This window comes from Calypte anna, chromosome 12 (genome assembly GCF_003957555.1).
Source record: "Calypte anna isolate BGI_N300 chromosome 12, bCalAnn1_v1.p, whole genome shotgun sequence".
Taxonomy (NCBI): Eukaryota; Metazoa; Chordata; class Aves; order Apodiformes; family Trochilidae; genus Calypte; species Calypte anna.
Genome location: NC_044258.1, coordinates 20,514,441 through 20,529,315, shown reverse-complemented (window position 1 = coordinate 20,529,315; position 14,875 = coordinate 20,514,441). Strand labels below are relative to the sequence as shown.

The following is a 14,875-nucleotide window of genomic DNA, read 5'->3' as shown; positions in this document are numbered from 1 at the left end:
ATAAGCCAAACCCTTCATTCCTGACCAGCCATCATTAGGGATTTATGCCCTGCCAAAATAAAGATAATTCCTTCCATTAAAAAACTTGAAGCTTTTCCTTGCCTGTTGGCTGCATCACTAACCCTGTGCAGCCTGACTTCTCCAAGGCAGGACACAGAGAGCACTGCCAGAGTTTAGAGGTGTGCACTAGAAGGTGTTAATTTTCTCTATTATTCCCCCAGAGCCGTCCAAGGCTGCATGTAATTAACCAGGTGACTCCAGCCTTCCAATTCTTGGTGCTACTGATGTAGCACAATTAGAACAAACTGTTGCCATGGCAACTCTCAACCCATCATGATTCATAAACCAGAGTGAGCTCTGGGGTTGCCACCATCCCTGGGCTGCTGTGGCACACATGGGCACCAACTGGGAATGGGCAGTCCTGGGGTACAAGGCGATTGGTTTGGGTGCTCAGTTAATTGAGATTTAATTACAAGAAGCCTCTCATTTTAGGACCTGCCAAGTTCCAGTTGTTCCACCATCCCCACCCTGCCAGGAGGTACCTGTGTGGGTCAGTGCCCACCCAGAGCACGAGGAAGGAATTCTCCTCCCTCAGTTATCAAACATCCAAGAACAACCAGAACCTGTCCCAGTGCAGTGACACCTCACAGCAACATCCAAACCATTCTGCAGCAGACACCGGGCTCTGCCTCCCAGCTTCTCCCTTCCAGCTCCCAGTTCCCTCAGGAATCACCTCCCCCATGTCATAACAAACTGCTGTGAATTATTTACAGCTCCTCAGCAGCAGCAGGAGGGGGCTTCAGCAACCTGCAATATCCCAGGATGAGAAGAACCTGAGCTTTAAGCCACCCCAGTTCACATCTGTAACAAACCAGTAGCATGGCAAAGGTTAATGGGCCACAGACCCTGCTCTGGGTCTATACTTTAGTTCATACATTTTTGACAGGATAATAAGAAAACAACAGACAGGGTTTCTTGCTGTCTTTATAGCTGCACAGCATCCTTGCTTTTATACTTAACTGAGATTTATCTACTGTCTTTCATCCCTTATTATATTCCAAGAAATGAATGCAGAGCACCTGGTAGTTCCCTTAGCTCTGCATCAGGAAGCTTGTCAGTACAAGGCTGAATTTTTGTGAAAAAACCCCTCCACCTGTCAGCAAACACAAGCCATAGGGGGAGAAAAATCCCCCAAAGGAGGAATCTCTCTGTGTGTGTGATTGCAATCAAGTCAAGCCCCAGGGAAGTTTGCTGCAAGGGGGGGTTCCTGGCACACTGCCCACCCAGCCCAGAGCAGGAGCAGCCACAGGGTGGGTAGAGCTGGGGCACAACCACATCTTCTGTTCATTTTTTCCTTTCATTTTTCCCCAAAGAGCTGCTTGCTCAGCTGGGCTGGAGGTGGTGCTGGTCCTGGTGCTCTGCAGGCTCTGGCAGGCACAGGGTGCTGGGGGGGGTACCTGACCCTGCTTCCTTATCTGCTGCCATTAGCAGATTTCATCTTCCAGTCAATAAAATATGCTAAAACTCCATTGATTTTGAAGTTCTGGAGAATCAAACCACTTGATCTTTCTGCTTAAGCTTCCCTGGTCTTCCAATTAAGGAAGCAGAATAAATCTTAGCTGCTCCCTAATACCAGTTCTCACAAAGCTTGCTCTCCAGCTGTAATCATCTTCTAAGCACCTTGGCTAAACTAATTGATTTCCATTCCCTTCTGCTAGGATCACAACACAATCCAGTGCTAAGCTTTTAAATGCCTTTTAGTCTTCAGCATTCTGGTGAATTATTGTTGCTAGTTAAGTTTGCTAGCAGGATCTCTTCCACTACTAGAAAGAGCTACCTTGTCTTCAAATTACATTTAATTACCTCCATTAAACATTACAGGTGGCTCTGATGTAGAAAATATAAATCACAGGGAACAAGAGGAAGATGAGAGAGTATTGTTCAGAGCATCTTTTGTCCTCCCACCCCCTCTGCATTCTGCTAAATAAATCTCTCTCCTCCAACCCTGAGTCCAATGAAGATCTCCTGAACCCTGAGATACTCAATGTACAGCACATCCGTAATTAATCAGTTGTGATGAGCACAACATGAACACCACTCAGCTGGTGAGGCCGTGTGTGTGGGGCACGGGCAGGGTTAACCCTTGGCTTTCCCTGCTCTGGCAGAGCCTGAAGGGATGCAGAGAACTGGCAACTAAAGAGCAAGCCCCAGATTCACCTCTTCCCCTCTTTGGGTTTTGTCACCAGGAACACTGCAGCCATTTAAAGGCCAAGTGCCAAGGCAGGCTGAACAATCAGCTCCTGTCCCCATCCCCTGCAAAGCACTGAACCTGAGGAACCCTCCAGACCCAGGGGAACCTCTGCAGAGATGGAGCCAGGCTCCTGAACCAGAGGTTGGGTACCCCAGAGCTGCTGGGGACACTGCTGTCACTGCTGTCACTGCTGCCACTGCAGTCACTGCTGTCACTACTGCTGCCAGAGGACAGAAGCTGCAGGGTTCTTCCCCAGCACCCCAGGGAGCACCAGACATCCCCTGCCCTGGCCCAGCCCAGGCTGTGCCCTGAGTTGGGTTTGATGACCACAAAGAGGGATTTTTTTACCACTGCAGAGGTCTAAACACACCCGAGATCACTTCTGCTGGGGGACACTCGGGACACAACATTTCTGCTTCAGTCCACCAGAATTCATTATTGTTTCTTTTCAACCTTCTGCTAAGCTTATGCCTCAAAGACAAAATACAAGGTAATTCCTTTGACTGAGTGTGATGGTTTCTGCTTTTATTGTTATTACATGCCTGCTTTAACCATTTAAAACAACAAATAAATCCTTCAGGTCAATATTGTTGTGTTCATCCCTTACACCCAGTGAAACCTCTTTTTGCTTTGCATTAAATTGGCCTCGCCAGACTGAAAATGCACTTTCAAGAAAGCTGTTTTCTCCCTCTGCAAACCCAGCTATATTTAGCTCCCTGATATACACAGAGGACCTGACATTTTTGCATTAGAAGATCTCACTCGGAGCAAACTGCAACCATCTCCATGACCAAGGGAGCATTTGCTGGGTGATGGGGCAGATTTCCTTATCAGTCCCTGAAGCTGGGGATTTTTTTTTTTCAGTCATTTTGGCCTTGCTCTCTCAGACAGAACATCAGCTGTACTGGGGGTGGTGCCCATCCCCAAGCTGCCCTGGGTGGAGCAGTGGCCATCACTTGGGTGGTTCCTGGTGGGTTTGTTTTCTGCTCCCATTTTGTTTCTGTTTATCCTAAAATGAACAGAAGAAAAAGCTCCCTCTGAATGTGTGACTCAAGGAGGGGCAGTGAAGGATGCTCCTTCCCCTGGGACTGACAAGGATGCTTGATTCCCTGCACTTGCCTGGGCTGCTTGCATAAACCATTTGCAGGCAGTGACAAAAGTGCTTAAGGATCCATTCTTTCTGCTGAAATGGTTTGATCAAATGAAACCCTGACAAGGGACAAGTTCAGCAAGAAAATTGAGAAACATCTGCATAACTTACATTGTACTGAATAAGCCCTTCATAGTTCTTTTTTTTTGTTCCTGGATGAGCTTAGAATCAGCAGCCATTATTTCTTACTCAAAATAACATTATTATGTTTCCACAATACCCGTGGGGTTCTGAAACTGGTGGTGATCACAAAACACTGTTTCAGCTCTTAGTATTTGTCTCACAATGTTAGCCATGATCTACAGGATTTTTCTGAAAAGATGATTAATTCTCATTCAAACAAAGAGGCATTAATGGGAACTGAGGCTTCCTGCAGCAAACACCAAACTGCAACCCCAGAGCACAGACCTGCCAGAGCCCAGCAGCCTCTGCCCACTTGTTGTGGGACAACCCCAGAGTTCAGCTTGGGAAATGCCCCTTCAACACAGCCCCAAATCATCCCACCTGAATCAAGGACTCAAAAACACAGTCTAGATGAGAACCAGGGCTGCAGGGAAAAAAACCAACAAACAAAACCCAACAAAAAGGCAACCAAGCTCTGGGAAACCACATCATCTCTGTAATGCACTTATCTCCAGCCTCACATCCACAGGAAATTCAGAGCAGCCATTAAAATAGATTATCACAAATTGAAAATATCTGCAAAGACATTTAAATAAACTTGCCCTCCCCTGTTCTGAGCAAATGAGATAATTTTATGATTACTTCCTTGGAAACTAACTTTGAAGAGCTATTTTGTGGTGCTGCAGTTACCCCTCAGCCAGACACGCAGCTGCCTTGAGCTCCCTGTGACTATTTGCAGGACTCAGAAGCACTGTTCCTCAGAGAGGGTTTTGCAAGACTGAGTTTTGGTTGTTGTCAGCACTGAAATCCAGAAAAAATTCTCCCCCTCCCCATCCCTGACACCCAACAGGAGCTGCAGGGTGGATCCAACAGCTCTGCTGGAGAAACGTTGCTGTGAGCTGCAGAGAGTTTGACATCCCAGAGATGCTGAAACACAAAGAGAAAGTTTCAGCAACAAAGTAATTAATCCTCTGGACCAAATGGAACCACAGTTATGTCCTGGAGAGGTGCTGTCAGCTCCTGCTGCAGATACAACCCCCCAGGTGAGTGGCAGGGACCTATCCAGAGATTGCTTTTCAGACAGAAAACTCTCCTGGCAGTTCTACATTTTCTAAAAAAAACCCAAACCAAACCATAAGGAACCCAAGCAGAAAGTGTCAACACCATGCATGAAACACCCACATGGTTCTCCCTTTAGAACTGACATCTCTTTTTAGCCAGAGAAAGTTAAGTACAGGCAGGGAACCACAGAGCACAGAGAGTCCCACCCTGTGAAGCTGGTGGGTGCTGGTGGGTGCTGGCTCAGAGCTGGGCAGAGGTCTGTGCCCCATCACAGTCCCACAGCTTTGCTCTGATGGTGCAGAGGGAGCTGCTGAGTCTCTCTGGCTTTGCTTGCCCATGTTTTCCCCTCTGCAATGCACCCTCCTCTCAGGTTCCATTTATTTTCCATCTTCTGAACCAGCTTATTTCTCTCTCTCCTTGACACAGAAGGGAATGGGGAAGGCTGGAATTATCACAGCAAAGAGAGCCCTCACTTTCCCCATCAGACATCAAAGCAGAATCTTCCCAGGCTTCAAAGAGTCCCCGGAGACTGCGGGACCACGGCGGGGCTGCTGGACCCGGGAGCTGTGAGCCTGCAGCACTATCAGCCCTTTATGGAGATACCTGCTCCAGTAATTGAACATCTCACAAAGTGAATTGGCTGTTAATTATCTTTTAGCTCCCCCCCCAGACATTCCTGGAAGGCTGTGGCTGCAGGAGCACAGAGGATGACTGGCTCAGGGCTCTGGCATCCCTGCCTTGGGAACCTCCACCCTCCTCCTCCTCAGGTAATTATCTGGCACAGGATGGTGGCCCTGGGCTCTCCTGCTGTTAGGATTCACTATAGAAGTATTAACGTGAAAGGAGCATTACAGTGCAGCCAAATGGGATAAACCTGATCAGTGCTAGATCTACCTTACGCTTCTGTTGCTTCAAGAATCATAATCACCATTAATTTCTGGTCTTCTGAGGAGTAGCTAATTACTCTAATCACCTCTTCCTTCACGCAGAGCATCAGCTCTTTCCTGCTGCTTAGCTCTCAGTACCTGCCTTGACAGATGAGACAGCACAGGCTGCAATTTTTGGGGTGCTGCAGCCTTTCACTGTCTGGGCTGGAACAAGAAGGTGCTGAGAGCTCTCCCAGCCAGAACATCCCTCTGCCAGAAGTGTCCTGACCTGGCAACACAGGGCAAGAGGTTGGGATGCAGTTATCACCAACATTTCTTCACCTTTCCAGTCATTCACAGAATCACAGAATCAGCCAGGCTGGAAAGGACCTCTGAGATTCAAGATGCCTCTTTGAAGAGCACAGGGTTCAGCTCCCACCCTGTGCCCAACTCCTGGGGATTATTTTCTGCCCAGTTTGGATTGCCAAATCTTCCCCCCCCCAGTCCCCTATGCTGCTCCTATCACTGTGGTTAATGCAATCCTGAGGCCACTCTGAGCATCCCAGTGCTGAGCACAGCCTGAGAACACCTACAGGACAACCCACACCTTCAGCTGGATTTCTGGGTGCTGCTAAAATTGCTGCCTGCCAGCTGATAGAATGCTTCTGACTTGCAGTTTTAAATCCATCTGTAAAATCCCTTATTACTGTGATTATTGCATTCATTTCAGAAACACTGCAGGCTTTGCCTGGCTGAACATTATACAAATTAGTGGTGGATAAGAATCCAGAATTGTTATATAGTTCCAGAAAGAAGTGAAAATTAAAGCTTTAAAAACACTTTTAAACGTACAGAGATATTTTCCCACCACTCATTGTTTCCTACCCAGAGCAGAAATGCAATTACAAGGAATTTCATGGCAACACTTATTAATGTGCCATTTTAGTCTCACTTCAGAGAGCAGCAAAACTTCAGGAAACATTTAATGCTCCACAAAAGTGATTTTAAGTGCTTCTGAAAAACCAAGGGTCAAGCCTGGTCTATAGAAGTGCAGCTCCAGCCCTGCAAATGGGAGGCATGTGGATGGGCCAGAGCCAGGGCCCATTTCTTACACAACTGCTCCTTTTTTTTTTTTTTGGGTTGGTTTCTGCAGCTTGGGGGGTCCCATGGGTGCTTCATGGACCTAAAAAAATCCACAAATTGTTTAATTTCTAGATTTCAAAGAACATTTAATTTTCTCTCCATTAAGATGGAGACCTCCCTGCCAGTAGTGCCAGTACCCCACACAAGTTCACTTTATAGGGGACTCTTTTACTGCCAGACCTCCAGACCATGATTGCCCAGGTCATTATTCTCCATGGTTTTCTCAGTCTTGAGGCTGGATAGAATTAAGAACCTCAAGATCTGGACATGGAGCTCTGCAGGGTAATGAAACCACAGGCAAATAGAAAGCAGAGCAAAGAGAGAAATTAATGTTTGTGGTTAATGAGCTGAGGCAGGTACCAGGATGCTGCTTTAAAGGAAAGCTGCAATTCATGCCTGAGCCCCAGATTCTGGTGGATTCAAAGTCACATTCCCCAGGAGCCTCAAAGCCCAATTTTCTCCACCATCCCACAGTGTAAAACTCCAACAAATGTGACATTAAAATCCTCATAACTCCCAAATCCACATATGCAGGGTTGCTATAGCAACTGTCATCTTGAGCCTTCCCAGGGGAGAAAATAAATGTGTGTCCTACCTGGTTAATCTGTATTTGTGTTACAGAGAATTGAAGGGTAACTTAGTTTCTCCAAAAAACAGAACATACACTGAAGTGGTGTGCTGGTAATGTGACATTATTTAATCTGAATAAGAATCCACCTTGAGTGCTCCTTCAAATTATAGTATTTTGTGACATCCAGCACAATAAGTAAAAGTGTTGCTGCCAAATGGATCTGCCTTGCCCTGCTTATTGGTCTGAATAAAATGGGACAAAAAAAAATAGAGAAGCAGGAAAGAAGGGGGAGGAGCAGCTGGGATTAAGGGCTTCAGAGTTCAGAGTGGATTACAGTTATAGTTGTGTCACAATTAAACAGACCTTTCAACCAAAGCTTGCTCATTCTGGATGCAGAAATAAACTGATGGGAAATGATGGCCACATGGCCAACTCTTCCCTGCTTCTCTTCAGTCCAGGCTGGACAAAGCTCCCAAGCAGGAGAACCACAGGGGCTGAGGAGCCATCACCACCCACTGAGCCATTATTACAACTTCTTTAACTTGGAAAAAAAAGTCCTGAAAATACTTCGAAAAAAAAAATCCTATTTGGAGAATATATTCTGGAGTGTGCTGGCAGTTATTACTGTCTTGTAGACATCTCCAGAAATGTAGTTTTTTAATCTTAGCAATTACTAAATAAAAGTAATCACAGCTACAGGGCAATAGCATCTCTGTGAAACATAAAAATGTACTGATGACATCTCTCTCTCTGTTAGTTCAATGACATAATTTGAGAAAATAAGATCTTAGGGGAATATGCAGCACACACAGCTTCATCTGCACATGGTTGAAGAGCAACAGATCTGGACTTCAAACCCACAGACACCATCATTTCTTCTCATCTACCTGTTAGAGTGCTGGCAGCTTGCCCAGCTGCATCCTTCCCTCAAGATCTGAGGAGCCTGCAGGCACAGCCCCGCATCTCCAGCTCCTCAGGGGATGGGATGCTGCCAGCCCAGCATCTGCCCCAGGCCTGGCCCAGGCAGGCAAAGCAGGGGCAGGAAAAGTCCCCCAGGGGCTTCAGGCAGGTCCTGCATGAAGGTGCAGGTTTGCCAGTAAAGGGACCTGGTTTATCAGTATTACATTCAGGAAATTCCATTCACCGTTCCAGCCCCAGGGCTGTGTCCTGCACCTCAGAGGTTCCACCAGCATTAGAGAATAAATACTGATGGGTACAGGATGAGAGATGAAAACCCAGCCTGCAGGACAGCCCCAAGCCCTGGAGCAGAGCAGCCCTTCCCAAAGCTGAACAAACCCCCAGAGTACCAAACCCAGCCTATAAATAGTAACTGACCTGATGTTTTCTGTTTTTTTAGATAGCAAAGGCACCAAGTAACTGCAAGCTGTCCAAAAGTCAGGAATTTGCTTTTTCCATGTGTGTCCCCCTCCCATCCAGGTAATGTCTCCTCTGGCCCTGCACATCTCACTTCCCTCAAACCACACCAGGCTCTGCAAGTCCTCCTCCTGCCATTATTTCCCCTTTATGAATGACTTGCAGCACAGCTCTGGTTCTCTTTTTGCTGTTGTGGTTGTTATTTCCCCCCTGAACGAGGTGTGTATTTTCAATATGCTCTCTACCAAACAACATTCTGCTTGTATTTATTGATAAAAGGAAATAAATCCGTAGAATGAAAACCACAGTGTTATATACAACACCATTTCTCAGTTTAAAAGATGGTGTTGTGTGATCTTTTCAGCAGGTGCAATTCCCATTTCAGCAGAGACCTGTGTGGCTGGGCTGCAGCACAATCCTTCCCAGGGAAAATACGTGACAGCAAATCACTACCCAGAACAAAAATACAGCCCCTGCACCCCCCTCCCAGAAAGGGAGGCAGGAAAGAAATCCAAGCAACTGCAGCTTGTTCCCTGGGCAGAGCAGAGGGGGAAATCTGGGGACATGCCCTGTGGGTACCACACCTGGGTGCTGCACACCCGTGGCACAGGGATGGCCATGCTGGGCTGCTGGTGGGACAGAACACAGCAGCTTTCTGTGCCTTCCCTTGTGCTCTGTGTGAGACCCAGTTAATCACCAGCTCCTGCACTGTCCTCCTCGAGTTTGTACAAGAATCTCAGGCTCCCAAAGAAGGGCAGAGTAATTCAGCTCTGTGGCTGCACGGACACCGACAGCTTCTGCTGCTAAATTGTTCCCACTGCTGGCAGCTGCCTTTGGAATTCTTTGCCTCTCTCTATCACCTATTAAATCTTTGCAGACAACATTTTAAAGCACTTTGTCTGGGTCACCCTGAAGCATCCCCAGGCAGGGAGCACAAAGCTACAGCTACAAACGGGCACAGCTCCCTCCAAAGCCTCTGATGCTGCTCCTTGTCTCTCCCTCGACAGGGAGAGCAGAGGTGTTGGAAGCATTTGTAAGGCTTGGCAGCCTCCTTTCCAGTTGACATCCATTCCCTTGAGGGCTGAGACCTTCCTCTGGAAGAGACCTGCAGGCAAAGCAGGGCTCAGCCCCGCTCAGCCTGACCCCGACAACCCCCAAGTTGAACAGCTCTGGGAACCCCATCCCTGGCACCTCAGGGGATGTCTTGGCTGGCAGATGAAATCTGCTCACCCTCTGAAAAGCTGCAGTCATTTTATCCCCCACAGTGAGCCTGCCCCCAGCTTCTGTGGAAGGACAAACTGAAATGAAGATGGAGCAGGAAGCAGGGCAGGGTCTTTCCTGCACAGGGCAGTGTGGGTTGAGCTGAGGGGGTGCAATGCTCAGTCCCTCATGGGCTGGCTGAGATCTTTCCCCTGTTCAACACTGAGTGACTGTGGACCTCCCCTTTTAAAGACCTAAAGTGCAGATCTTGCCTACAGACCTTCCAACAATGTTTTGGAAAATGAGTTACCTTGTCCTCTGGCTCTTTATTGCTTCCTTTCTCCATGGCCACCACCCTCACCAACAAGACAAGGGGACACAGAGAAGCAGGGAGTGACTTTCTCCCCACTTGGTGTGAGCCCAAAGAGGAGCTGCTGATGTCTGCACCCCCAGACCATCCCAGCCTCAGCCCCAGCACTGCCTTGGGGTCCCAGCAGACCTGACTTGATGTACATACACAGAGCTCTTGAAACCTAATTTCTCTTGGCAGCAAAGCCCAGAGCTGACCAAGCTTTGCATCTCTTCCCAGGCAGAGCTGCTCTGGCTCTCCCTGGGTGCCCATTCCTACAGCCATGAGCTGGGTGGGAGCCCCAGGACAGAGAACCTGCAGACTCCTCTGCAGTGCTGGATGCCTCTCACAGCAACAGGAATCTTTTAATTGAGTCCGACAGCACTTCACAATAATTTCTGTTTGTCACAGCACGACTAAGGGATGAGACCCTGACGTTCTGAAGTCATGGCACTGCAAGGTTTGGGGCTGGCTTTTGGTGCCTGAACTCCAGGGGTTTCACTGGACCTCACTTACAAAGAGGAGCAACCTGGCTTTCACCCCAGGACTCTGCCATCCCCTTGCCATGAGCCAGGGGGTAAATGTGCCTGGGTTAGTTCAGAAATAACCCATGCAGAATGCAGGGGCTGTCAGGGCTCAGCAGCTGGAGCTCAGGACAGGCTATTTACTCCGTGGTATAAATGTGCCCCAGGGCTGTGATATGAGAAGCACAGCACCCAGAACAAACATTGCCCTGGGTGCCAAGCTCCAGGAGCACACCAGACTACCTGACTGTCTTTTCACTATTTTCTTGCTTACACCTTGTATTCAAAATGATTTAGTTAAGAGATGGCTCTTTCTGGACAACGGGACAGCTAATTCCCACTTGTCCTACTGAAAAGACACAACTGAAATGGTTGCAACAATAAAACTAATGGCTTATATGATTGCTATTGATCACTTGCCACTTTATCAAATGAATAGCCCACCAAGTAGGCAGAGAAGGAGAACGAGCTGTACCCTGCTTGCTTTAAAACCTGGGTAAAGCTGAGGGTCAGAAGGTAATTCCTGGCTGCAACAAATCCTCACACATCAGATGCACACTCGTTTGTTTTCACCTACCTTTTCAGCTGACTGGGCAGTGCCAAAAAATATTGGAATGAAGGCAAGCCATACTATACAGGTAGTGTACATAGTGAATCCAATGGGTTTGGCTTCATTAAAATTCTCTGGGACCCCCCGAGTCTTGATGGCATACACAGTACAAGTAACCATCAGCAGAATGCTATAACCCAAGGAACAAATGATTTGTAGATCCGTAATGTCACATTTGAGAACTCCTCTGGCTTGGTCGGGGTTCATAGTTTTCTGCTCATCATAATCTATGATGATGTTGGGTGGGTCAACCGCAAACCAAATAAAGACCCCCAGGAGCTGGACGGATATCAAGGAGGAGGTGATGGCCAGCTGGGAGGTGGGGCTGATCAGCCTGGGGGCTGTCACTGACTTTTTGCCCTGCTCGAAGATGCGGTAGATGCGGTTGGTTTTGGTGAGGAGGGCGGCGTAGCTGATGCACATGCCCAGCCCCAGGAAGATCCTCCGGAAGGAGCAGACGGTCACGTCGGGCTTGGCGATCATCAGGAAGGTGATGATGTAGCAGAGGAAGATCCCCGTCAGCAGGACGTAGCTGAGCTCCCTGCCCGAGGCCCGGACGATGGGCGTGTCGTTGTACCTGATGAAGGTGGCCATGACGAAGATGGTGGCAACGATTCCCAGCATGGCCAGGAAGACGGGGATGACGGCCCAGGGGGAGTGCCACTCCAGCTTGATGATGGGGATGGAGCGGCAGCCCGTGCGGTTCTCGTTGGGCCGCTGGTTGTAGGAGCAGAGCAGGCAGGTGACCTCGTCGGCCTGGTACTGGTACCCGTCGCAGAGCTCGCAGTGCCAGCAGCAGGGCATCCCCTTCACCATCTTCTTCCTCTCCCCGGGCTTGCAGGGCAGGCTGCAGACCGAGGGCGGGACCTCACGCACCCCTCTGCCCCACTGCATGTCATCGATCTGCGAGAGATGGGGAACAGGGACGGGGGGTCAGGGAGGTGATGCTGGAGGGGGGGAGGACCATGGAGGGACCTACAACAAAGGGATCAACTTAATCTGGGGCAGAGTCCTGGGAAAGCAGCAGGAGCCACACACACACACACGCTGGTGTCTGCCCCTGGCACTGCACTTCCCACCCTCATTCTTCATGTGGATGAGCAGTTACCTCTGGTGGAAGGACAGACACCATCAGATAAGGCAGCTCTGTGCAAACCTCTGGTCCATGCAGATGGGGCTGGAGGGAAGGCAGGAATTACAGCCACAAACCTGCTTTCCAGAGCCTGGGGCTCCTTACCCAGACTGGGACAAGAGCTCTCCCTTCTTGGAGCTGCCACTGCCCAGCTTAATACCTGAAATGAGGTGGAAATGTGTCTCACATAGGGCATGGGATCAGTGAGAGGGTGGTGAGAGCTGCTACACGAGCCATGTAAGGAGTATGAAAGACAAAGAAAATAGTCATCAATGAAAAATGCAGTAATTAGATAATATTTCACTTCAAAGCCCCACTCCACTCTGGAAATGCCATCCGTGCTGCTGGGAATGCAAATGAGAAATCCTGACATTAAGCACATGGAAAGTCTCACTTGCTCTGCAGCCCTCAGAAACCTGAGCTCCACAGCCTGGGCACAAAGGCTCCCAAGCACCACAGGAAAATGCTCACAAATCCTTCCAAAATATTCCAGAGTAACACCAGAGTTCCTGGTTTCTAGGAACAAGGGGGGCTTAGCACTGGGGCCCCCCTGGAAGGGGCCAGGCTGGAACCTGCCCTTCCCAGTGACAATTCCTTGCCCCAGGTGCCAGCTCAGCTGCCTGGAATCTCAGGGGCTCCAACAGCTGCTCTGTGTCTGTGGCTTCTCCAAATCTAAAACCTGATCCCCTGGGGCAGATGTGAATAAGTGGTATTAAAAACAAAATTCCAGCTGTTTGGGGTTTTTAGGTTCCTGGAATGCTTACAAGCTCCACTCTTTTCCCTACAAGTGAAAAATTCTGAAGTGAGTTTGTGGCTCAGCTGCCTTGGTTATTAATGTACACAGAAACTGGGGTTTGCAAGTCTCAAATTGAAGGATTAAGTCTCAATTTCCTAATTTAATTCAAAATAGATCCTGTATCATCTTCATTCCACACATTTGAAAAAAACTCCTGAAGTCACACGCTGCTCAAATACTGCTACCAATAGCTGTGAACATTATAAAAATAATCCCTCAATAACAGATATTCTAGAGGTCTGCCACTGCTTGAGAAACTTCATTAACCTTTAATATTCACAACTTAGTCTGGAAATAATAAAAAAAAAATAATCCACAAACTCTGCATCCCGAGCAGGCTGAGCTGAAGGACTGCAGCTTACAGCAGCTGAAGGATGCTGATGGTGCAGGAGAACACAAAGCCTGGCAGCTTGGTCTCATGGAAGCTCTGAGCAGGAGCCCACAGAGCCACTGCTCTGCCCTGCTCTGAGCAGGCTGCAGGAACAGGACAAAAGGTGTGAGCAAGAGAGAACCAAAGGGATGGTGAGGAAAGAGACCCAGGACCAAGATTCCTGACCCAGCAAGCAGGTGAGGAAAGTTTCGTGACAATTCCTTAAAGAACCAAGGGACCCAACAGCTCACAACTTCCTCCACTGTTCTTCAGCACTGCTTTGTGTCTTGCCCTTTCCCAAAGCAGAGAGAAGGGTGAGCACTGCTGAGCTGTGCAGCTGGCAGGGACACACGAGGCTCCAGACTCCTTGCACCATCACTCCTACACACAGCAGGCACTTTTGGGACTTTTTCCAGCCTGCAGTGCTATGAAATGAGAAAGCATCCCCCTGCCTGCAGCTGGACCAGCTCATGAGGGAAGGATTCCCACCAGTTTCCTGCATTCTAATATCTGACAGCTCCAGGGAAGGTGGGGGTGGCTCCCCACACCCCCATACCTAGGAAAGGATGAATTTCCATGTTCTCAAATATATTCCATGGTGTTGCTGGGCAGCTGGGACTGCCTAAAGGGACCTGATTCTGGGCAGATGCTGTGTGTAAAGAGATAAACAGAACATCAGGCAAAACTATGGAAAGTCCTTTTTCTGCTCTCCTGGGCCAACCCCAGGATGAGGCTGTCCCACTGGCCTCAGGGATTGGCAGTGTTTTGCTGCTTCTGGCAAGAAAATGAAGGCTGAAAACCACCCGTAAGGTAAACCACCTGGCACCAGAGCCTGGCACTGGGACTGGAGAATCTGAGTCAAGCCAGAAACACTTTCCCCACTCAGAACAGAATATTTTTGAAACGTTTTTTGTCTTTGAAATTAATTGTTATGTAGCTCCTTTCAGAACTGCAAACCAAAGCAATCACAGGTTCATCTGTGCACTTGGCTGCTTCAGCAGATAACAGTTGTGCCTGATGGATATTTTTTTCTGACCCCTTTCTCCTCTCCCTCCTTCTTCCAGCTTCTGCTGCAGCTTCCTTGAGACATGTTGCCTTTGGAAACCCTGCCTCTAAACCAGACCTGCTGTGGGGAGCAGTTGTTGTATTCACCCAGTTCTTGTGTTTGCTCAAATCTAAACCTGCTTACATTCAATGACGTTTTCCTGCCAAATCCGGGGAGGATGAAGCACCAGGTGGGTGCTGTAGGCACAGGTCTCATGGCCTGAGAAATCACAGCCCCAGCCAACATCTGATAAATATCATATATAGCACATGGTTCTGGTGACTGGCACATCTCCCACTGTACAGTGTG

General features: G+C 48.5%; 1 protein-coding gene across 1 annotated transcript in view; it reads right to left on the bottom strand.

The window, feature by feature from the left end:
• Positions 1 to 14,875, bottom strand: part of GRM7 (glutamate metabotropic receptor 7) — a 181,044-nt gene that overhangs the window by 16,992 nt on the left and 149,177 nt on the right. The window contains 1 exon segment of the mRNA XM_008501358.2: positions 11,191 to 12,126. Coding sequence (XP_008499580.2) covers positions 11,191 to 12,126 — 936 coding nt within the window.